Source organism: Periplaneta americana, chromosome 2 (genome assembly GCF_040183065.1).
Source record: "Periplaneta americana isolate PAMFEO1 chromosome 2, P.americana_PAMFEO1_priV1, whole genome shotgun sequence".
Taxonomy (NCBI): Eukaryota; Metazoa; Arthropoda; class Insecta; order Blattodea; family Blattidae; genus Periplaneta; species Periplaneta americana.
The window spans coordinates 47,958,319-47,979,047 of record NC_091118.1 but is presented as its reverse complement, the minus strand read 5'-3'; the positions used below and the strand labels follow the sequence as shown (position 1 = coordinate 47,979,047).

Below are 20,729 nucleotides of genomic sequence, written 5' to 3'. Positions count from 1 at the left end.
CAAACCAAAGCTGAATATAAGTTACTAAGTAATTAAATATAATTTAATAATAAATACAAATGAATATACATATAATATACAATAGTAATGCAGTGATTAAGTGGATAATAAATAACAGAAAATGATCAGAACTAACAAGGACTATATTCGTAATTTTTTTTTTTTTTAATTTTTATTGGGTTATTTTACGACGCTGTATCAACATCTAGGTTATTTAGCGTCTGAATGATATGAACGTGATAATGCCGGTGAAAAGAGTCCGGGGTCCAGCACCGAAAGTTACCCAGCATTTGCTCGTATTGGGTTGAGGGAAAACCCCAGAAAAAACCTCAACCAGGTAACTTGCCACCTGCTTTCGCGGCCAGACGCGCTGACCGTTACTCCACAGGTGTGGACCTACATATAATCAGCACAGAACCTTCTAGAATTCATACACAACAGTTCTCAAGTACAGAAGCTAGAAATTATAATACTGGCTTCTAAGAAGTAGAAAATACAATTCTGTACAGTACTTTACAATTATTCATTATATCAAACCAGTGAACGAGATGAAAAGCCATTCCGCTAAGTTAAACCCGGTTCCCATGGTGCTTGTTTCTGTGATGGATGCCAAGCTGGGAGCGCTGACAGTTGCTCTGCGTGCTTACTTGCCGGAAATAATGCGCTCTGATGGCTGCTTCAGTGGCTATCATGCTGGATTTCGAGATTAGGTTGCTTGCTATTTTTGGCTGGAACCAAAGATGATGATACAGTATCACCGCTGAAACCATGTCGCCATGTTCGTTGTTTTCAAACTGAATCTGTTTTTTCTGTATTCCTTAGTTTCTAAGAAAAAAAAGTAATTAAATATCGGACTTTGGCTGTTTTACACTTCTGGTTTAATTACCTTATTACAACATTTATTATTGTTAATGTAGGACTTCAGTTGTTTTCCACTCAAGGTTTAGTTTCTTTTTCATCATGAGTGTCGGCAACAGATGAAACAGCAGATGATTTTCCAATTTGAACTGTGAAAATACTGTGGGTGAACAGTAACCAGCATAGTACTGCACATGGGAGCCATCAGCGTACCAATCAGAGCACTAAACTTGCTGGCCAGCAAGGAAACAAGTACTGTGGGAACTGGGCTTTACAATATATTTCCATACTTTACCCCTGAGCTGGTCCCAATCTGACAAATCAAATATACATGTTACTACTCAAGAACATCGGAGCTAGCCAGCAAACCCTGACTTCACATATTAGGTGAACTTCCTAGCAGAAGACTAGATCCCAAGCGAGTTGTCTTAGGACTTGCTCCTATCAGCAAGGCTCGGTTCCCTTTCCTCTTCACTTACCAATGTAATAGTGCTGCTATGACATAGTCGGAAGGATAGGACATGCCCGTAACTGCACGCATGAAACAATACAGACGAGTCTGAGCCAGCATACACAGTTCACCTTATTCATGGTAAATTTCCCTCAGTGTTGTGTTATACTGTATACAGAATGTTACAAAAGTGATGGTCAAAAATTTAGGGATGAGAAGTAAAAACGAAGAGAACCAAAGGAGATCAGTAAACATGGGTCAGCAAATTAACTGTTTACGAGACAATGCCATTTTGTGCTGTTTGAGGCCAGCTGAATAGTAAGTACTAATTCCAACAAAAGCAGTGAAAATGTTATTTAATTTATCAATCACAAGACAGTAAAATTCATAATTTTCGCTTCAACAGCATAGAAATGTGATTGACGACATATAAAAGAAGCTTTTTTTTTTTAATAAGTGAAGTTTGTAGATAAACAAAGTACAGTACAGTATGAACAAGTTAACTGAAGAATTTTACAGCAGTTGTTCAAAATGCTGTCCATGCACCTGAATGCATCTTCTCCACAAAGACCCAAGAATGCGCTCGAGCAATCCTGGGCTATACTTCATACATTGGAAGGTATCTCCAATCTGATGCTGCAATTATTCAGATTTGGTGATATCTGTTGTGTAAACTAGGCTTTTTGCATAATCCCATACACAAACATCCAAACGATTTAAATCTGGTGATGTAGGTATAGATTCTCCTCTACCTATCCACTATTCACCATATCATGTTTAGATATCGTCTCACACTTAAAAGGATATGGGATGGGGAGAATGTGGCATACATACGAAGCGCGAATCTTGCTGCTTTACCGTATCCAGGCTCTCAGTTCACTGCTGGCCCAAACCGGCAAAAACAAAAAATTATCTCGTAAACGGTTAATTTTCGACCCACGTTTACTGGATCTTTTTTACTTTTCAACCCTAAATTTTTTATCATCATTTTTGAAACAGCCTGTATATCCATCATATACAAGAATTAAAATGTAAATAAAGATCAATAATAATTCCGTTAAAAAGTTTAAGAAAAGAGTGCCTTTCGTCGACCAGTAATTCCCTTTCTCTTTAGTCTTTCATAAATGGACACATCTTAATTGTTCATTTACAACTTGATTCATTCAATATTGTCCCCAGATTCATTGCATTTAGATGCACCTTAAGGTGCCTCATCTTGTGTGAATGCGCATATGAGCCGAGAGATGACCATATTGAGAAAAGTGCTTACCACAAATTGGGCATCTAAAAGGTTTTTCCCCTGAGTGAATTCTTACATGAGTAAGTAGATTTCCACGTTTAGAAAATCCTTTCCCACATGTTTCACAATTGTAAGGCTTTTCACCAGTATGTACTCGCATGTGAGTTGTAAGATTTCCAACTTCCGCAAACCCTTTCCCACAAAAGTTACATTTGTAAGGTTTTTCACCCGTATGAATTCGTTCATGCCTTAGAAGCTCCGTCGTTCTATAAAATTGTTTTTTGCAAAACTTACACTCATAGCGTTTTTCTCCAGAATGAAATCGTAAATGGACTGTAAGATTTCCGCTGTCACGAAATAGTTTTCCACAGATTTCACAAGAGAATGGTTTTTCTCCAGTGTGAATTCGTATATGAGTGACATACGTATTTTTTGTAGAAAATCCTTTACCACACATTTCACATTTGAAAGACTTTTTCAGTCCATGAATCCGTGCGTGAGCAATAAATTCTTCTCTTCGTCTAAAAAATTCCCCGCAGATATCACATTTATAACTTCTTCCCTGTGTATCAGTATGTGTCACAGTTTCATTACATTTCACTGCTGGTTCAGCAAAGTCACTACTCTGTGAATATCTGTTCCCATAATGTGATTCATTACAAGTGTTATATCTAGATAGCTGCAACTCGGAGGAACTGAAAATATCAGTACCTTCCTCAATACCTGTGCAACTGTCCACTCCTCTGCTCTTTCTAGTACAGCTGAAACAATAAAAGTCCCTATATTTACAACAAACATTGAACAATTAATGGTGAAACCAGTTCTTAAATTTTAACAAAAGTATATAATTTTGAGAAAATTAAAAAGAACGTGAAAACATGATTACAGTTTTATTATACAGGGACATCACTTTATTTTTACCAACATGTTTAACATTAACCTGGTTATACTCGGAAACACTGTTACCCCCTTCCATTACAGGAGTTTGGAGTTGCTAGTGCAATATGTAAACAAATCATTTTACTAGCTATAGGAGGAGAGTAAAGTAGTGTATCCATTTATGATACAGGGAAATATAGTATTACGATTTTCAATTTGGTCATTACTTTACAGTTTATTATCAAAAAACAGTAGAATAGTAACAATTTTTTTTCACAAACTCAATTCTTCAGGCTGTTATATACATTATGTAATGTCTACGTTATTCAGCATATTACTAACCTAATTTATTCCTGAGAATTTTGTGACCACTTCCGTAAGAGACCCCAATTTCTACAGCTAACTTCTTGACCGACTTATTAGGACCTCGCTGCATCCTTTCTCTAGCATCTTCTGTCATCTTTGTTGGCCATATTACACTTTTCTTCCTTTCTGTACACTTTGTTGCTCTAAATTTATCTACCAGATTAATGACATTTCTACGAAAATATTGCGTAATGGTATAATCAGAAAATTGTGAAAAAAAAAAAACTGTTGTTCACATTCGGTTATATAGTAATTCCAGTTTCCATCATCGTCCTTCATACCTACAAACAGTAAAACAAAACTCTTGTTTAAATAATGCTGTTAAGTACCGTACCATATTATAGGGTACCATACTTTCGGTAACTCTAATCTTCACTTGTGCTCAGTCCACACAGATAAATTCAGTTATGCTACACACCATACTTGTGTGAAAATAAACTTCAATAATATAAGCTCTTTCTTCTATACAAAATGCAACATATTTCTGAAACACGCTGTACTTTGTACTGTTTTCTTCACTGCTAGCAACAGCGGCTGTAAGTTTCTGTGACTGACGTTAGCAAGGACATTAGTGAAAGGGGTGGGAATCAAGTACATTTAGAAACGCAGGTACAATAAAAATTGAAGTAAAAATAAAATGATGTCCCTGTACAAGCTAATTGGGATACTTGTTGCTTATAACGCAGGAAAAATATAAAGGACGATATTTTTCATTGGAAAATATATTACCGATCAAACACCTATAAAAATATTTTTACTCAAACGTTTTACATTAGTCGTATGCCTTTTTCCCACGAGGACGATGATGATGAAAAGTTAGATTAATGTTCAAGTCTCTCTAAATAAGTTAACAATGGTATCATAAGCACTCACCCTAGTAAGGCTGTATCCTCGTCTATGTCCGTCTTCATTGAGACTGAAGTAACTCGGTATTTCTCCTTCAATGTAAAAAAAAAAAATAGATTATCTTCCTACACTGTGTGTGTGTGTGTGTGTGTGTGTGTGTGTGTGTGTGTGTGTGTGTGTGCGTGTGTGTGTGGCTACATTAAAGACAAAGTTTTTGTTCCACACTTTCATGCAAGTCTAATGAATGAGTTCCAATAAGAGAAGCAGTTGCAACCATTGACAGTGACGTGATTTGTGGGATTTCGGACGAAATCGCTTACAAAACAGATGTATGTCGTGTTACAAGAGGAAGCAATGTTGAACATTTGTAATACTTAGAAACGAAACTTTACGTTTTACTGAAATTTTTACTGCATTGCTCAATTCAATATGAATTATATACACCGTCTTTCAAATAGAATCATCTGATTTCACATGGCTGTATCTTTTACATGCATGCACATAAAACCTTGGGGTAAATTTTAAAATACGTTTAGGAATAAAATGTTTTCATCCACATTTCATAAATGTTCAGGACACATGACATACATCTAGACGATAGTCAAATTCGTTCCATACTGTCGTCATCATGTCTGGTCTTACTGGAGTCACTGCTGTTACTATACAGCATAGCAATTCGTCCAATGTTGTTAGACGAGGAGGCAAATAGATGGAGTCTTTCACAAACCTCCACAAAAAAAATTACATATAGTGAGATCAGGCGATCTTGGAGGCCAGTGGTGCAAAGTGTGATCCACAGTTCTCTGACGACCGATCCAATGCGGTGATGTTCTGTCCAGTTGAAATATGAGCAAGCAAGCGATTTAGCTGCACCAGGAAGACGTCTACCAGCAATCAAGTGAACGACAACTTGCAACTTGTGCCTAGGGAAACTTTTATTTTTGATCTGTATTTTAAAATTTGCTGCGAGGTACTATCGTCTTTCATGTAAAAGATATAACCTTATGAAATCAGATCATTCTGTTTGAAACACGGTGTACTTTTTTTACAATTACATGTTTTTTTGTATAACTAATATAGGAATGGCTTGTATATTTGTGATGGCTCAATAAGACTTCACTGATGTAAAAGTCTTGAAGACTTCTGAAAAGTTGTGTTAAAAATGTTATGTATTCAGATATATACAAAAAGCCAAAAAAAACGTACAATGAGACTGAACTCTGATTTCAACCTGCGTCCAATCAATACAACTTCAATCAGAAATAAATATTTGTCATCTTAAACTATTACAAAAAAACATCTCGAACAACAAGATTTGCATTCAGTTAGTAAATCACCAGGGAGTTCTGAGAGGTGCAGTGATGCTGACCAGACTATCCTGTTTCCAATTCTACAGAGATCGGCATTCCAGATTACACATGAGCACTGGATGTACGTATATATTTTACACTACAAAATTACATCATAATATTATTGTAAATAAATGTAGTACATTAAAATGGAAGTTACTGATTTATTACACTGGAAAGATAAATTTCAGCCGCGTGATTAAAGAAAAATCTGAATATCGCAAACAGGTTTAAAGTTGAACCTTTATCTCAAAACAATATGCTAGCAATTCATCGTGAATACTCACGTTATTCTCATCACGTTTCACTAAGATCTGCTGACTAGAGATCACTGAGAATGAGGAATTTCCTTCCGTTTTCATGGTTGGCTCATCCTGTGAAGATATTTACAAATAACATACTCCATACTACAGCATAGGCTATACTGGTACACAAAGTGTATAAAAGTACAATTAGTGAAGAAAATATGGTCTTAAGATCTGTAAAGTTTAAGTTGTGTATCAGAACTCAATTCGGTAAACAAGAATTACTGTTATAACTTTTGGACAAATAAAAATAGCGAAATGAAAAGTAACACTGTGTAGACAAAGGAGTGAGTCCAATAACCATGAATATGTACATGAAACCAACCGGGCCCTCAGGACAAGAGTGACGTGTGGAGTAAAACAGCCTCGAAATCTCAAAATAGACCTAAGCGTGGGACAGTTATCTGTATAAAAGCTGCACAATTTTCTAACGAAATATCGATTACAAAAAATATTGTCTAATAATATCAAAACAGTTGGAAGAAGAGCAGTTTGGCTTCAGGAAGGGAAAAGGTACAAGAGATGTAATTGGACTGCTACGAACAATCGGCGAAAGATACCTAGAAAAAAAACTAAAGACGTGTATATACTATTTATGGACCTATAAAAGGCGTTTAACAGAGTGAATCCGAATAAACTGATGTTATCCTAAAGAAAATTGGCGTGGATTGGAAAGAGGGGGGGGGGAACTGTTCAGTAATCTTTATATGAATCAACGAGCCAAAATCACGATAGGAGAAGAAATGAAATAGGGAGATGAGTACGTCAAAGATGCCCTTATCACCTATCCTGTTCAACATCTAGAGAACAGAACATGGGAGGAGTAGTAGTAGAAGGAAGAAGAATAAAGTGTATAACATTTGCTGATGATATGACGTTGTTAGCAGAAGAAGAGATGATACTAAGGGATATGTTAATTGAGCTAAATGACAGCTGTGAGGAGTATGGAATGAAAATAATGCTATCCTATTTCTGTTTCTAAGTTAATTTCAAAAAGGGGATAAAAATGTAGGGTTTTGAGAAAAAAAGAACAATTAAAATCGCTTCTGTAGCTGTTCTGTAGGGGCGATTTCTCAGGGCATGCTATGCTTGCTGCGCAAGCCCAATATTTTCGTAGAATGTGTATTTCTCAAAATGAGATTACGTATATTAAAATTTATTTTGATTTTTGGAACATTGTATAGGCGTAATACCATCCGCAGGTTGCACACCGAAACTATCGCAACGCTTGCTCGTTTCTCGGAGCTACAGGAAAGACGTAGAAATAGCGAGAATATGATGTGCGCGCAAGTGCCTTCCTCCTTAGTCCGTCCTAGGCGCACATGCTTCTGTTATGTGTTGTTTGAAGCTCTGGTCCGAGAGCTACACCAACGACTATTTAACGTTACACAAAGCAGTATTGACAGCGGGAATGTGCTGTGATTTGCGAGTGCAATGTAATTGTATGAGCGGAATGAATGTGTTAGCTCCTGCATGTATTATTAATTCTTAAACATTAATTTGAAGTATTGCAATGAGTTCGGAATTGTGTGTTATTGAAACCTTATTATTAAATCCATTTTCCCGAAGGACTATTCAAGAGAAGACAGACATTATAGAGAATATGTGCGCTCGTTCAGTGCAGCTCAATACAACAATATGCATTGGTTGGCAGGGTCGAAAAATGTTATTAATTATTAATTATTATATCCTCCCATCTTCCCCTATGAATAAAAGAGCAAGCCTAACTTTTGTGACTAGCATTTGCCCCTGCTGTTCTGCACAATTACCTACATAAAACAATGCACAGACCTATTAAATTTGAAACCAGAACTTACTTCAGCCTCCCATTTCATCACTGAAAGTGGGTCAATTTCCTGTTTCACATCGTAAGATAGACCAGACCAAGAAGTAGATTCCAAACAATCAGTTTCTACTTTCACGATATCCATTACACCTTCCATTACACCTGCAACATCACAGGTGTATTTTACTAAATTAGGTATCAATGCAACTTCAACATAAATATCAATGTATCAATGTTCCTCTCCACACACATTAATTTCTCTAATATTAACTGTACTCAGCTAACACAATTAATGATGTCATTACTGGGTACGTTCCTTTATGTATGCTTTAATTTTAAATGACACATAACTGTTTCGTACACAAATAAAGAAAATGCTTTTTGTCAAGCTAATGTTAATAGTTCACTCACCGTTTTATTCAGGCTAAACTTTTTGATTTATCATATTATCAACAATATTGTCCATTCGCCTCACTTACAAGAATGTTGACATAATAAATATAAGTAGGCTGTTTCTGGTTTTTTTTAACACAATGTTTATGTCACGTTTCACATAATTCTTCCCATTATTTGTATTGACTGACATAATTATATTAGTAAATAAGTGTACAACAATAATTCGACGGAATCAAGTATGCCGTGTTTTGTTACAAAATCTTCCATATCGTTTATGCTAAACATTAATTCTTAAAATGTGGTCCGAGACCTCAGGGGTCCGCATAAAAAAACACGATAGGAATATAATCCCAGCAATATTGTAACTTCATTTCCATTTTTAAAATGTTTCAATTATAACTTTTTTTTATTATTAACAAAACTGATTTTTGTAAAGACTGTAAACTAAACTTGAGTTTGTAATAATTTGTATTACGGTACCCGACCATTCTGTTTGTGGAACTGCAGTCGCTTGTACTATATAGCGCGCTGCTGTTACGTCACTTGTGCAGTACAATCGGGCTCTTATTTTACATAGTCAGACTTGTCTTTCTCCCACGCACAGAGTAACAACATAAGATCCCAGCGCCGCTGTTTACATTCTAATGGCAAACAGACAAGTCTTCTCGACTCTTCCTGCACTGCGATATGACGCAGTTCATTTCAATGTGCAGATTTACACCAGCCAACTCCACCTCGTCCCATCATGTGATCACTTGATCACATTCAGTCCCCTCGCGTATGTGGTACCTAAGAGGTTACGTCCATTTTCGGCTTTTCCCCTTCAAAATTTTCTAGAACTCCTTCAGTGGAGCAGCGTAACCCGGAATGAGACTAGTGGCCAACAGGCTTGGAGCTCACATATTTAGTTTCTTACAGCCCCCAACCCCTTGCAAGGACGCCTTTTGCGTACCTTTTAAATTTGTCCTCCCAATTCTCCTCTCTTTTTCGATTCGATTTTTCGATGTTTACATTCCACATACAAAATGGTCACCTATACTTGTTTTTTTGAAAGATGGGACATGACAGGAGCGTTGCGATCGGAAGAACAACTGAATGTCACATAGCGTGGTAGGCCTGTTGCTATGGTAACAACGGTTGAGTTGCCAAACTTACCGTTTGCACGTTGCGAGTGCTTAATAGCTCTCTTGGCGACATTTATTGTGCACACAGTGTTAGCATTGGTACGTTTCGTGTTTGATTCTCTGTCGATTTTTGTATTGTTTTCTTACCTTCGCGTCAAATGTCAATGAATGTTTTAACGTCAGCCATCTTAACGCAAATTGCTAGCTTCCATCAGCTGGTAGCATGGTAGTCCATATTGGCAACATAGCACTGTAGTTCCAAGCTCGGCCGCTTAACTGTCATGTCCCATCTTTCAAAAAGACAAGTATAGTAAAGTGGACCAGGAATAGTTTACACCTACCAGTACTTATTCATGAAAATATTTTCTTACCTTGCACTAAGCAAAAGCATAAAGTTAAAGTGTTATGGAGTTCTGGAAAAATTCACATCATATGAAAATGGTTTAAGAACTATTGGATTATACCATTTCCACAAACAAACTGGTTCTGCTATTGGCATTTGAATCATCGGCAATCTTCGTCTTTTTTGTTAAAATTAATTGTTACTTAAAATTATATTATTTCACTATGATATGAAGATATAATGTATGTACAGTATCATTTTTGCACATTAAATCGGGATTTCTCAGAAAATCCAACTGTTGTGCTTTTTTTGTTCAGCAGTGTATTATAGGCTTGCAACAACCTTCATGCTAACGAGTTAAAATTTTTACCATACATCCAGTAGAAAATGAGACAGTCTCCTTTTTGGCCAAGGTGTCGGGACGCACAGAAATTCCGTATTTTAATCGAACTATATTTCATAATATTAAAATCAATATCGGTCATTTCTGTAACTGATGTTTACTTCATAAATTAATGTTGAAGTTGTTACTTTGATTTTTATAAATGTTTGCAAGTATTTGATTTTGAAAATAGACTTTTCCAAAAATTGTATAACTCTTGACTAGTTCCATATCTTAAGCTTCAAATCTTCAATGCTAATGTAAGAACTATGAAAAAAAAAAGTTCAAAGTATACTGTCAAGTGACGTAAATGAATTAACTAGTATAATACTGTTTAAAGGCAATAGTATTCTTTCTTTTGTTAAATCCATTGTTTCATCTTACTTAAGGGTACTGGGAAGTGCCGTTTACAGTATTTTCGCCTATAAATGAAGGGCTTAGAACAAAAAGCAGGTAAGTGACAGTATTTAAAAAATGAGGTAAGTGCGTGTTGTGATAGCCCAAAAGGATGTTTCTTTGGGATAAAATCAGGTACGGTAAGTGATCACACTGTGCAGAGCTGCTATATGGGCATCATTTCACCAAACTAGTGTATAATAATTCATTGTATGTAGAACTTTAACTGTAATTTCCTCAAAACTAGGTTTCCGTCACTTACCTGCTTTTTGTTCTAAGCCCCTCAAATATGAAAATATAAAATATTTTTTCCTCTGGTTCTATCAAACACAGACTAATGTCCTTTGCACCATGTGATAAACAATTTGTTGGTGAGTTGTGAGCTGGCCACAGAAACTTATTATCATTCATTGTTTTAATATAGGCATAGCAGGAAGAAAAGTCTATTGAAAAAAGAATATTTGCGATTGTCAACAGTTAGGAACACCTATTGCAAGAAGTTCTAATCGTACACTTTTCAAACTTTCCCCCATGTCAAAAAAAATATATATTTGAGAAAATGAGTGAAATAAAAAATATATTAATTTTTCAATTACACAAGCATAATGTCACAAATCCCCATACATTTATTTTGTTCTATGCAAATATGACATACATCTCCACATTTTCACTACTTGAATGATTAAACATTTTAAAATAGTAATCCATTCATTTTGAAGAACTGTATACTTTACATTAGTATACAAAATTTTATACCTTTATCTTAAGTAGTTTCTTAGTAAATGATTCCTGAATTTAGAACAATAAACATTTTTTTTCTGTGTTCTTTTTATTCTGCCACTTCTTCATTAAAACAATGAAAGATAATTTGTTTCTGTGGAAAAGTTACGACTCATCAACATTTATTTATCACATGGTACAAGGGACATTAGTTTGTGTTTGATAAAACAGAGGAAAAAAATATTTTATATATCCATATTTATACTCGAAAATACTGTTATCAGCACTACCCAGTACTCTTACACATTTCTCAGTAATATCTAACTTCAGTTTCCTTACAAAGATCATCGATAGTAAAAGTGTCCCTAATTTCATGAGACATTTATTGCAGGCTTATTTTTACTGCATGTTCTGAAAAGTATGGTTAATAAAACTACAGAGTCGTTTTTTGATAAAGTAAATGAAGAGTATAGAGGAAAAACAATCAAAATGACAATTCATAAGGGTGATTTCATCATCTAATTCAGTATATTACTACAAAGTTAGTGTTTTTTCTTATCGAATCTCATAAAGGAGAATTAATTATCACTACGATAGTCATCCTTTCCTACTTTTTCATTAGGAAAGATAAATATTGCAGAAATATACTGAATTAGCTGATGACATCACCCTTAAGAGCATTCTCACTTAGATTGTTTTTTCCCTTGTACGCTTCAAATATTTTCAAAAAGTAAAAAATACAAAATATATTAGCCGGATACTGAAGAGATTAATTTTTTAACTCTCTTCCAAGTCACTTATACATTCAAAATTCAAATTATAGCTCTGTTGTTAAATTATATGCATGCCAATGATGCTGTAGGCTTATAATTTGTTTTCAAAACTGTAATTTATAATTTGTGGGAATATGTAAGTTACATTTTGAGAAACTTAAAAAATTAAAAAAAAATATCGTAATAACTAAAAAAGTATTAAATTGATACTGATGAAGCTTGTGGACACTAATACTACTAACAAAAGGTTGCTGTATAGAAAAAATAAAGTCTCTGGCCTAAAAATTGTAGAAAATATAATTTTACCCATTTCATCCTTTAACTGCTTTTTTGTCCCCCACAGAACCATGGTCCCCTGGTTGAGAATCACTGTTCTACTCTACTTCTTAGGCCGGGGCACCGCACTAAAATGAAGTATGGGAAGAGGGGCAACATAAAAAATTTGGGAAACACTGACACATTAGACTGGTCGAAAAAATATCTTTCCTCAAGAAGACCCAAACCAACGCATATCCCATAACATGTGTCAGGCATGAGGGCTTAGACAGCAACACTATGGCATGAAACTCTATAGTTCTGCAGTATTTCACTTATTCTGTATTTGTTTCCTGCTCTCACCTAAATATGAAACTGTAAATATTTGTTTTCGGTATAATACTTCTGAAAATTGTTCTATGCAAATAGACACTATAAATTCTGGCAGGACAGAGTGCCATATTGCTCCACGTTTCTTATCTTTTTTGTACATTTATTCCTAGTGTATCAGATTAACTAATATATTCATCTGGTATCATTATAATCTTGGTTTCTTCTTTTCCTCATGACTCCAATTAGAGTACCAACTTTAAGAGGAAGTAATTTTCAAAAACAGCTCAGTGCTAGCGTGTTGGACTTATAGGCCAGGGGACAGGGATTCAAATCCCACTCCAATTTACATTTGTAAATTGTGTTCGGGAAGCCCATGGTCAAGGCAACAAAGAATTATCCCTCACGACACTGGTTCCCCTGTGGTTATTATTATTATTATTATTATTATTATTATTATTATTATTATTATTATTATCATTATTATCATTATCGTCATCATCCACTCATTCATTACAAGTGCCTTAAAGACCCATTGCTTTTCGGATAATCTCTGACAAACTAAGTAGGCTACACTTCGCGATACAAGCAACATCTATGACCACACTTGTAGAGTCGACGCCAATAAGGGCTAATTAAGGTCCTTGCCTTTGAACAAAAAAACTACACAGACCTCGCATATTTTTTTTAACTGTTTTTATTTATATTCAATTGTCATAGAAGTGAATAAAGTGAAACACGCACTTCATGGCAATCAAATCAGAATGTCCTCCATCAGAAAAAGTTCTCTAAAAACTCTCCCCTACAGCTCATCTTCTCTAACTTGGGCTCTAAATTTAGGCAGACTATTTTATGCAACAAACATATTTAATGAAAGCTACTGAGATGAAAACCATTTGCTTTCAACATGGATTAATTTCATAAAAACGTAACCATAACCAACAAGACTTCCTAAAGAATGTTAAGATATACAACATAAATGTTTCTTCAGCTGTAATCAATAAATCTATTAGCAAAGAGTTACTTTGTATGCAATAGCATAGCATATAATTATACTATACATGATATACTATGACCACGTATTTCCTTTCATCACCAACATAAGGTGAAAAATGCTGTAATAAGAATACGTCACCAGGACGAGATTAGAGAACATTCGGGAGGATGTTACCTTACTATCTACAGGAAAAACAAGAAGAATATTGTTTATATAAAAATTTATAAATACTTAGGAAATATAAAAAATATTACACCAATTGTTAGTATGACAATTGCAAAATATATTATATTATAGCTTATTATTATTTAACGTTACTCTTTAACCAGAGAAACTAATACAGACTACAACAGTAACAGAACAGTAAAGGAACGATGATAAAAGAGCAAATCACAACACTAGATGATAATCTGTATTTTAAGATTACACTAAAATATAGCTTGTCCTCGTCATACAAAACTATTACTCATACTTGTAACGTCTCTTCCCAGTGTGCATACGATGTTCATGTCTAATTTTACTTCCTCTTTCTGTAAATCTCATTCCACAATAATGACACTGAAACGGTTTTTCACCTAAATGAATACGTATATGGTTCTTTAAACTACCACGTTCAGCAAAGCACGATCCACAATAATCACATGTGTATGGTTTCTCACCAGTATGAGTACGAACATGTCGTATGAGACTTCCACGCTCAATAAATCCCATTCCGCAATGTACGCATTTATAGGGTCGCTCACCAGTATGAATTCGTATATGCTTCGCGAGGCTACCACGTTCAATAAATCCTGATCCACAGAAACGACAAATGAATGGTCTCTCCCCTGTGTGAATACGTGTGTGGCTTCTAAGATGGCCGCTTTGAGCAAAACCTTTACTACATATAACACACTTGTAAGGCTTATCTCCTGTATGTGTGCGTTCATGCTTTATCAAGCTTCCACGTTCGGCAAATCCAACGCCACAAGTCTCACAAGTGAAAGGTTTTTCGCCAGTATGAGTACGTTCATGTTTGATCAAGCTTCCACGTTCAGAAAATCGAGCACTACATGCATCACATTCGAATGGCCTTTCACGTGAATGAGTCCGACGGTGTCTCACAAGGCCACTGTGTTCTGTAAAACTCTTACCACAACAGTCGCATTTGAAAGGTTTTTCTCCAGTGTGAATTCTTATATGAGAAGATAGATTTCTACTATCAATAAAGCCCTTTCCGCAAATAGGACATTTAACAGACTTTTCTCCAGAATGAGCCTTTATGTGACGAAGGAGGTTCCCTTTCGTTGAGAATGCTTTTCCACATGTATCACACCTGAATCTAATGTTAATTGAAGAAGTGTGTGCAGCAAAATGTTCTTCCCTTATGTATTCCTTTCCACAGGTGATGCATTTTAAATATTTTATTTCATTTCCAATGAGTATATTATTTTCTTTAGTTCCACACAAAAAGCACCTGAAAAAAGGATAGTCATGTCAAAAGAATTATCGGTTTAAAATAAATATTGAGCTATAAATTAGTATTACAATACTGCAGGAAATAAATGCAATATAAACCCAAAGACCAACTGCAAAATGAAAGAAATACTTAAATTTTCTAATTTGATATACAGCACTTATATTTCGATCCCTGCACATTGTGCTTTAGATGAAATAAACTAGCCCACGAAAGGAAGCAATGGCAGCTTTTAGGCTGGCAACGAGACATGATTGAATGGGTCCACACCTGCTCAGAATAGTCATATACTCATCTCCACAATATGTGCGAAGTAATAATCCAACATCTACTATGGACAAACTACACTTTTGAGAATGATCAGCAATTATCAGAGTAGAAGGAAATGAATTATCACAACTTACAAAATATTAGTGGAAAGCAAGGAGAATGATAGAACATTAATATCCAGAGCCTTAGACTATTATTTTATTTGAAATACCAGCAATTTTAAGAATACATTAAAATGATAACACTGAATGAATGATATTCAGTAGGGTCTCAAATATACAGACTTAACCGTTTTGCCATAATCTGGTGCAACTTTCTATACTTAAATTGTCGACCACGTACAGTACGTATTATAGTCCCATCGCTCTTAATTCCAGCAGCCAATCACGTTGCAGGTCGGCTCCATTTAAACGCGTGCGTCTTGTCATTGGCTGCTGATGACATTATGCACTTTCTAAGGCCAGATAAATACTTAATATAATCGCCTGCCATTTTGGATCTCGTTGCGTTCGCAGAAAGCACACGAGGACGTTATTTGCCGTTCAATTATTTGCTAAATTATGGTGCGTTTGATTTATTATCATAGGAGCTGCGACATGATAATGTTTAATGCTGCGGCAAATAGATTCTTCGTCTGGTAGCTCGGCAACGAAAGAACAAAAATGGCGAACGATACTATCTACCTACAATTTATAGAGCCTTCACATCCTAAGGCGTAAGCAAAGAGGAGGAGTCACGCCGAAAATAACAGCGACGCGACTATAATCATAGCGACAAAAGAAATTTAAGTCTTAAAAAATTATGAACTCAATAAGAAACTGAAAGCACCACATAAACATTTTTAGGCACCAAGGCAATCTGGCACCAGGAATTTGTTTATTCCTGGTTCATGTTATAAAAAATTGATGATGTCATAAAGAAAGCTAATGTTGCTGTGAATTTAACTTCGAAGGAGAACTGATAATGCTTTAGAGATGCAGTATTTTGCAAAACTAAGTGGAAAAAACAGACTTCTTCAACCTATGTTCTTCACTGTAAGCACTGTATCTATCTTAATTACTTGATGTTATAGAATATTTACTATTTTCTACAATCAAGTTGAAGTATTCTTTTTCAAAATAATGAAACAATATAAAACATGGCACAAATTATTTTACAAAAAATATAGTACTGTAGGCCAATATAAAATTATATATTAAATTATAGTAGTATACAAAATACGTAATATTGTGAATGTATAGCATTTCCTCTTTGAATTTTACTTATTACAATATTTATGTATTTATTTTTATAGTGACATTTATTGAGACATAATTTCTTTTTGATTCGTCAAATATAATACTCACTCCTCAAGTGTTCCACGCTCTATTTCTGGTATCTTCTCAATTTCCTCTGGTACTCCAGTAATATTGTAGAATCCACTCCACTATGGAAAATTTTAAATTCTGCATTAATAACTACAACTAGTTCTAAGATCAAGAATGTGCAATATAACTATAAATTTCAATGTAAATTAAAATGTAAGCACTTCCATTTTTAAGGCTTCAAAATTATCCAGTAAATGATTGAGAGTCCAATTAGTGTAATACTTGAAACTCAGTCACACAATACTACATAGCTCGCAAAGTATATAAATGTAATTTCCTTGCTCAAAAGCGATTTAAAATAAAACCTCTCTCTACACAACGTGAAGTAAATGAAAACACGTCCATAACAGAATATTTTCCTAGCCCCATGAATTTACCGCTATAAAGCTATATAGGATTACGCATATAGAAGAAACTGTCCAATGCGAAAATGGGCGGAAAATCAATATCATAACGGAAAATATATGCCTTGATTTTACTTATTCAACTAATATGACAAGGAAAGCTATACTTTCTATTTTGTTACATTTTCTTCAGCAAACAACTATATCAGGTGATATTCAACAGAAAAAATTTAAAAGAAATAGAATAGTATTTGAAGTACGGACATTCAAGAAATCTGAGAACACTAGTTAGTGATTTGTTCAGGAGAAAATTTTCTTGCTTGCGGTAAACTTGTCATCATCTACAAATTGGCCCCCTCTTCCCAAAACTTCAATAGTTACAGAATTGACCACTCACCTGTTAAACAATGCCCATTCAGTATATCAAGATGGTCTCGCGAACTGACAGGGATAACAATGTTTATATAATAGAATAGCACATTCATAGTGTTTTTAAATAAGTGCGTGCTATACTATTTTAAATTAAAAGTAAGTTTTTTAATTAAATTTCCTTGCATTGATTTCAAATCAAATCGTAGATTTATGAATGCCTATATTTTATTTTAAAATCCTTCTAATACTGTATTTAGTGTGTTGTGCACTTAAGCACATGTAATAAATTTCTAGGTCACGAATTTCAGCACATAACATAGATGAATGTCTCTTATTAAGATTCTGGCTGATATGTACATCTATTATCAGGCAGTACATCTCACTTGACAATATGTGTCAGCGGTAGAACAATCTGATTAGTATAACATGTAGCTAATCGGCGATTTATGCAATGGAGGGAGAAAAGAACGGGCCACACTATCCCATTACCTTCTGGTCTAGTTGCCTGATAAATGCTGTCTTGTTGGTATCACTTGTGAGGTTCAGATCTGTCTTCGGACGGTTGACTAAACAACAACATAGATGATAAGTTGAATAATTTCGAGGGAAAAATAATTGTTCCGGGGCCGGGTATCGAACCCGGGACCTTTGGTTAAACGTACCAACGCTCTCCCAACTGAGCTACCCGGGAACTCTACCCGACACCGATCCAATTTTTCCCTCTATATCCACAGACCTCAAAGTGGGCTGACAACCATCAAGCAACCAACATTTGAGTGCACACTAACTCTGTGTGACTTTAAATTGTGGTTTTCTGTTACGTACAGTGACGTGTATTATGCAAATTAAGCTTTCAGGAATAACTCCCTGTAAAGTTAATTTGAATAATTTCGAGGGAAAAATTGTTCTGGGGCCGGAATGCAATTGCCATTATGAACAATAGATGTTTTCTTCAAACGTGTAAGTCCCCATCAGTATCAAATCAATTTTCGATGATATAATTCAGAAAATATTTCAATGTGTAAATAATACAGCATAAATACTATTTCACTTGATGTTGTACAATGTATGTGATACTAGAACACATACATTTCTGTTGCAGTTCTGATTTCAATTATGTATATGCTTTTCCAGCTTAAAAGTGTTCACAACTAAGGTCAATATTACTATCCTAAGATATATTCTACAAAAAACACAAAACATAAACACTCACCTCAACTTCTGTTTTAACATCATTGCTCGGTAGTTCTTGTATGTCACTTCCTTCAAGATTTTCATTCATCTGGTCAACATTCTCCCACAAGGAATTACTTTCCTGTCCCTGAAAAATTAGTACCACATATCAAAATTCAATTGTTGTAGGGCAATATTCACCGAGATCATAACGTGACTGTCAAAATGCCATTGAATACATCACATGAAATTAATAAACTCGCCAACCTGGAAACCTTACTTATTCTTCAGTAAGCATAATATCGTTCACAAGGATATTATAATGTTCATGGCACTCTTCAGGGAACTAAATATGATTGTAATTGTTATTATTATCATCGTTGTGTAAATTGTAAATTATGTTTTTTAACAACGCTCGCAACTGCTGAGGTTATATCAGCATCGCCAGTGTACTGAAATTTTGTCCCACAGGAGTTCTTTTACGTGCCAGTAAATTTGCTGACATAAGCCTGTCACATTTAAACATACTTAAATGCCATCAATTAAGGCCGGGATCGAACCGGCAACCTCGATCATCGTTTTGGTGGAGGTGGTATTAACAATGTTAGATGACAGTAGAAGATATGGTGATGTTATGGTAATATTGATGCTAGTATAGATGATGAAGGTGGCGATATTGATAATGGCATAGGTACTTGCAATACTGGTAGTTTTTAACTGGTTATTTAACAATGCTGTATTAACTACGGCGTTACCTATCAGCGGAATGGTGGTAGAGAAATGGTATTTGGTGACGTGAATCTGAGGATTGGCTATGTGATTACCTCACATTCGCCTTACAGTTGGGGAAAAACTTTGGAAAATTCTCGACAGGTGCACAAGTTTACTATTATGCAAATCTTTACATAGAACTATGTGTGGATACGATCACCTGTCGACAGGTGCATATATTTACTATGCTGCATATTTTCATATAGAACTACACAAGGGTGGTGCGAGAAATGAAACGAGGTTGTGTATGCAATCATGGCAAATCACGGCACTCTACAGATTCAACAAAATGGCGTGATGGTACAGACAGCCCACTTGAAAATAGCCCTAATTTTCTAGGTCTAATTTTGGTAAAATTTGGAGGATTCCATTGACACTTCAACACTATGTTTAGTAATCCAAGAAAAAGGAAATACGGCAACAACGTGAAATTAAACAATGAGGTGAATAATGAGGATTGAGATAACAATAGTAATAGTGTCACATCGCTGCTCACACATGGAATACAACAATACAAGCAGAACACTGTGACGACACAGAGAACAAAAGGAATACAAGCAGAACTAGGGGAATACAAGGATTTTATACTCCATGTATGTGATAATGGGAAAATAAGTACTTTAAGAAAACTGGTATTGGGGAAAATTGTTGGCAAAAAAATTTGTTCACTGGCAATTTTTTCACTGGCAGAAATAACTTAAGAAAATTTACTATGGAAAAACATGGATTGGGAAAAGTGATAAGGAATAGCGTTTACGTCCTTCAGTACTATGCAATGATTAACTTCTATATGCCTCACTGAGTTTATTTTAAATCATTCTTCGCCATAATTACTCTCACACTCATGTTACCTAAAAATAGCTTGTAGAATGGACAAATATACAGTCAACTTCGGTTATAATGAACATCTGCGGACCAACATATTTCGTTCATTATAGCCGAGGTTCACTAAAACCGAAGTGTTGTTTTTATACTACTGACGATGCTATACATACAATATTAATGCCCGTTTGGGACAGACCACTAATGTTCTATTTATCTTCAAACTTAAACATTTTACACTTCGACATCCTGATATTCACAATTCGAAACTTGAATCTAATCTGGCCATGTAGGTAGTAGGCACTGACCGATTTCGCACCTCTCCCCACTACAGGTATGCTACTATGTATCCAGCCCT

The 20,729-nt window shown here is 35.1% G+C and overlaps 2 protein-coding genes across 4 annotated transcripts in view; both read right to left on the bottom strand.

The window, feature by feature from the left end:
* Positions 1-67: 67 nt before the first annotated feature.
* Positions 68-8,660, bottom strand: LOC138693198 (zinc finger protein 239-like). The gene is made up of 5 exons (XM_069816942.1): positions 8,492-8,660; positions 8,112-8,242; positions 6,277-6,363; positions 4,668-4,732; positions 68-3,310 (listed from the first exon to the last, which is right to left on the bottom strand). The coding sequence occupies exons 2-5, from the start codon at positions 8,235-8,237 to the stop codon at positions 2,521-2,523; spliced, it is 1,068 nt and encodes a 355-aa protein (XP_069673043.1). The 5' UTR covers positions 8,238-8,242; positions 8,492-8,660; the 3' UTR covers positions 68-2,520.
* A 5,566-nt stretch (positions 8,661-14,226) lies between these two features.
* The window catches only part of LOC138693180 (gastrula zinc finger protein XlCGF57.1-like), a 36,410-nt gene continuing 29,907 nt past the window's right edge, over positions 14,227-20,729 (bottom strand). For all 3 annotated transcript variants that reach the window (XM_069816930.1, XM_069816913.1, XM_069816923.1), the window contains exons 3-5: positions 18,819-18,926; positions 16,869-16,948; positions 14,227-15,252 (exon numbers count right to left, since the gene is read on the bottom strand). In XM_069816930.1, the coding sequence (XP_069673031.1) occupies positions 14,259-15,252; positions 16,869-16,948; positions 18,819-18,926 (1,182 nt within the window). In that variant the 3' untranslated portion in view covers positions 14,227-14,258. The remainder of the gene's footprint in view (positions 15,253-16,868; positions 16,949-18,818; positions 18,927-20,729) is intronic.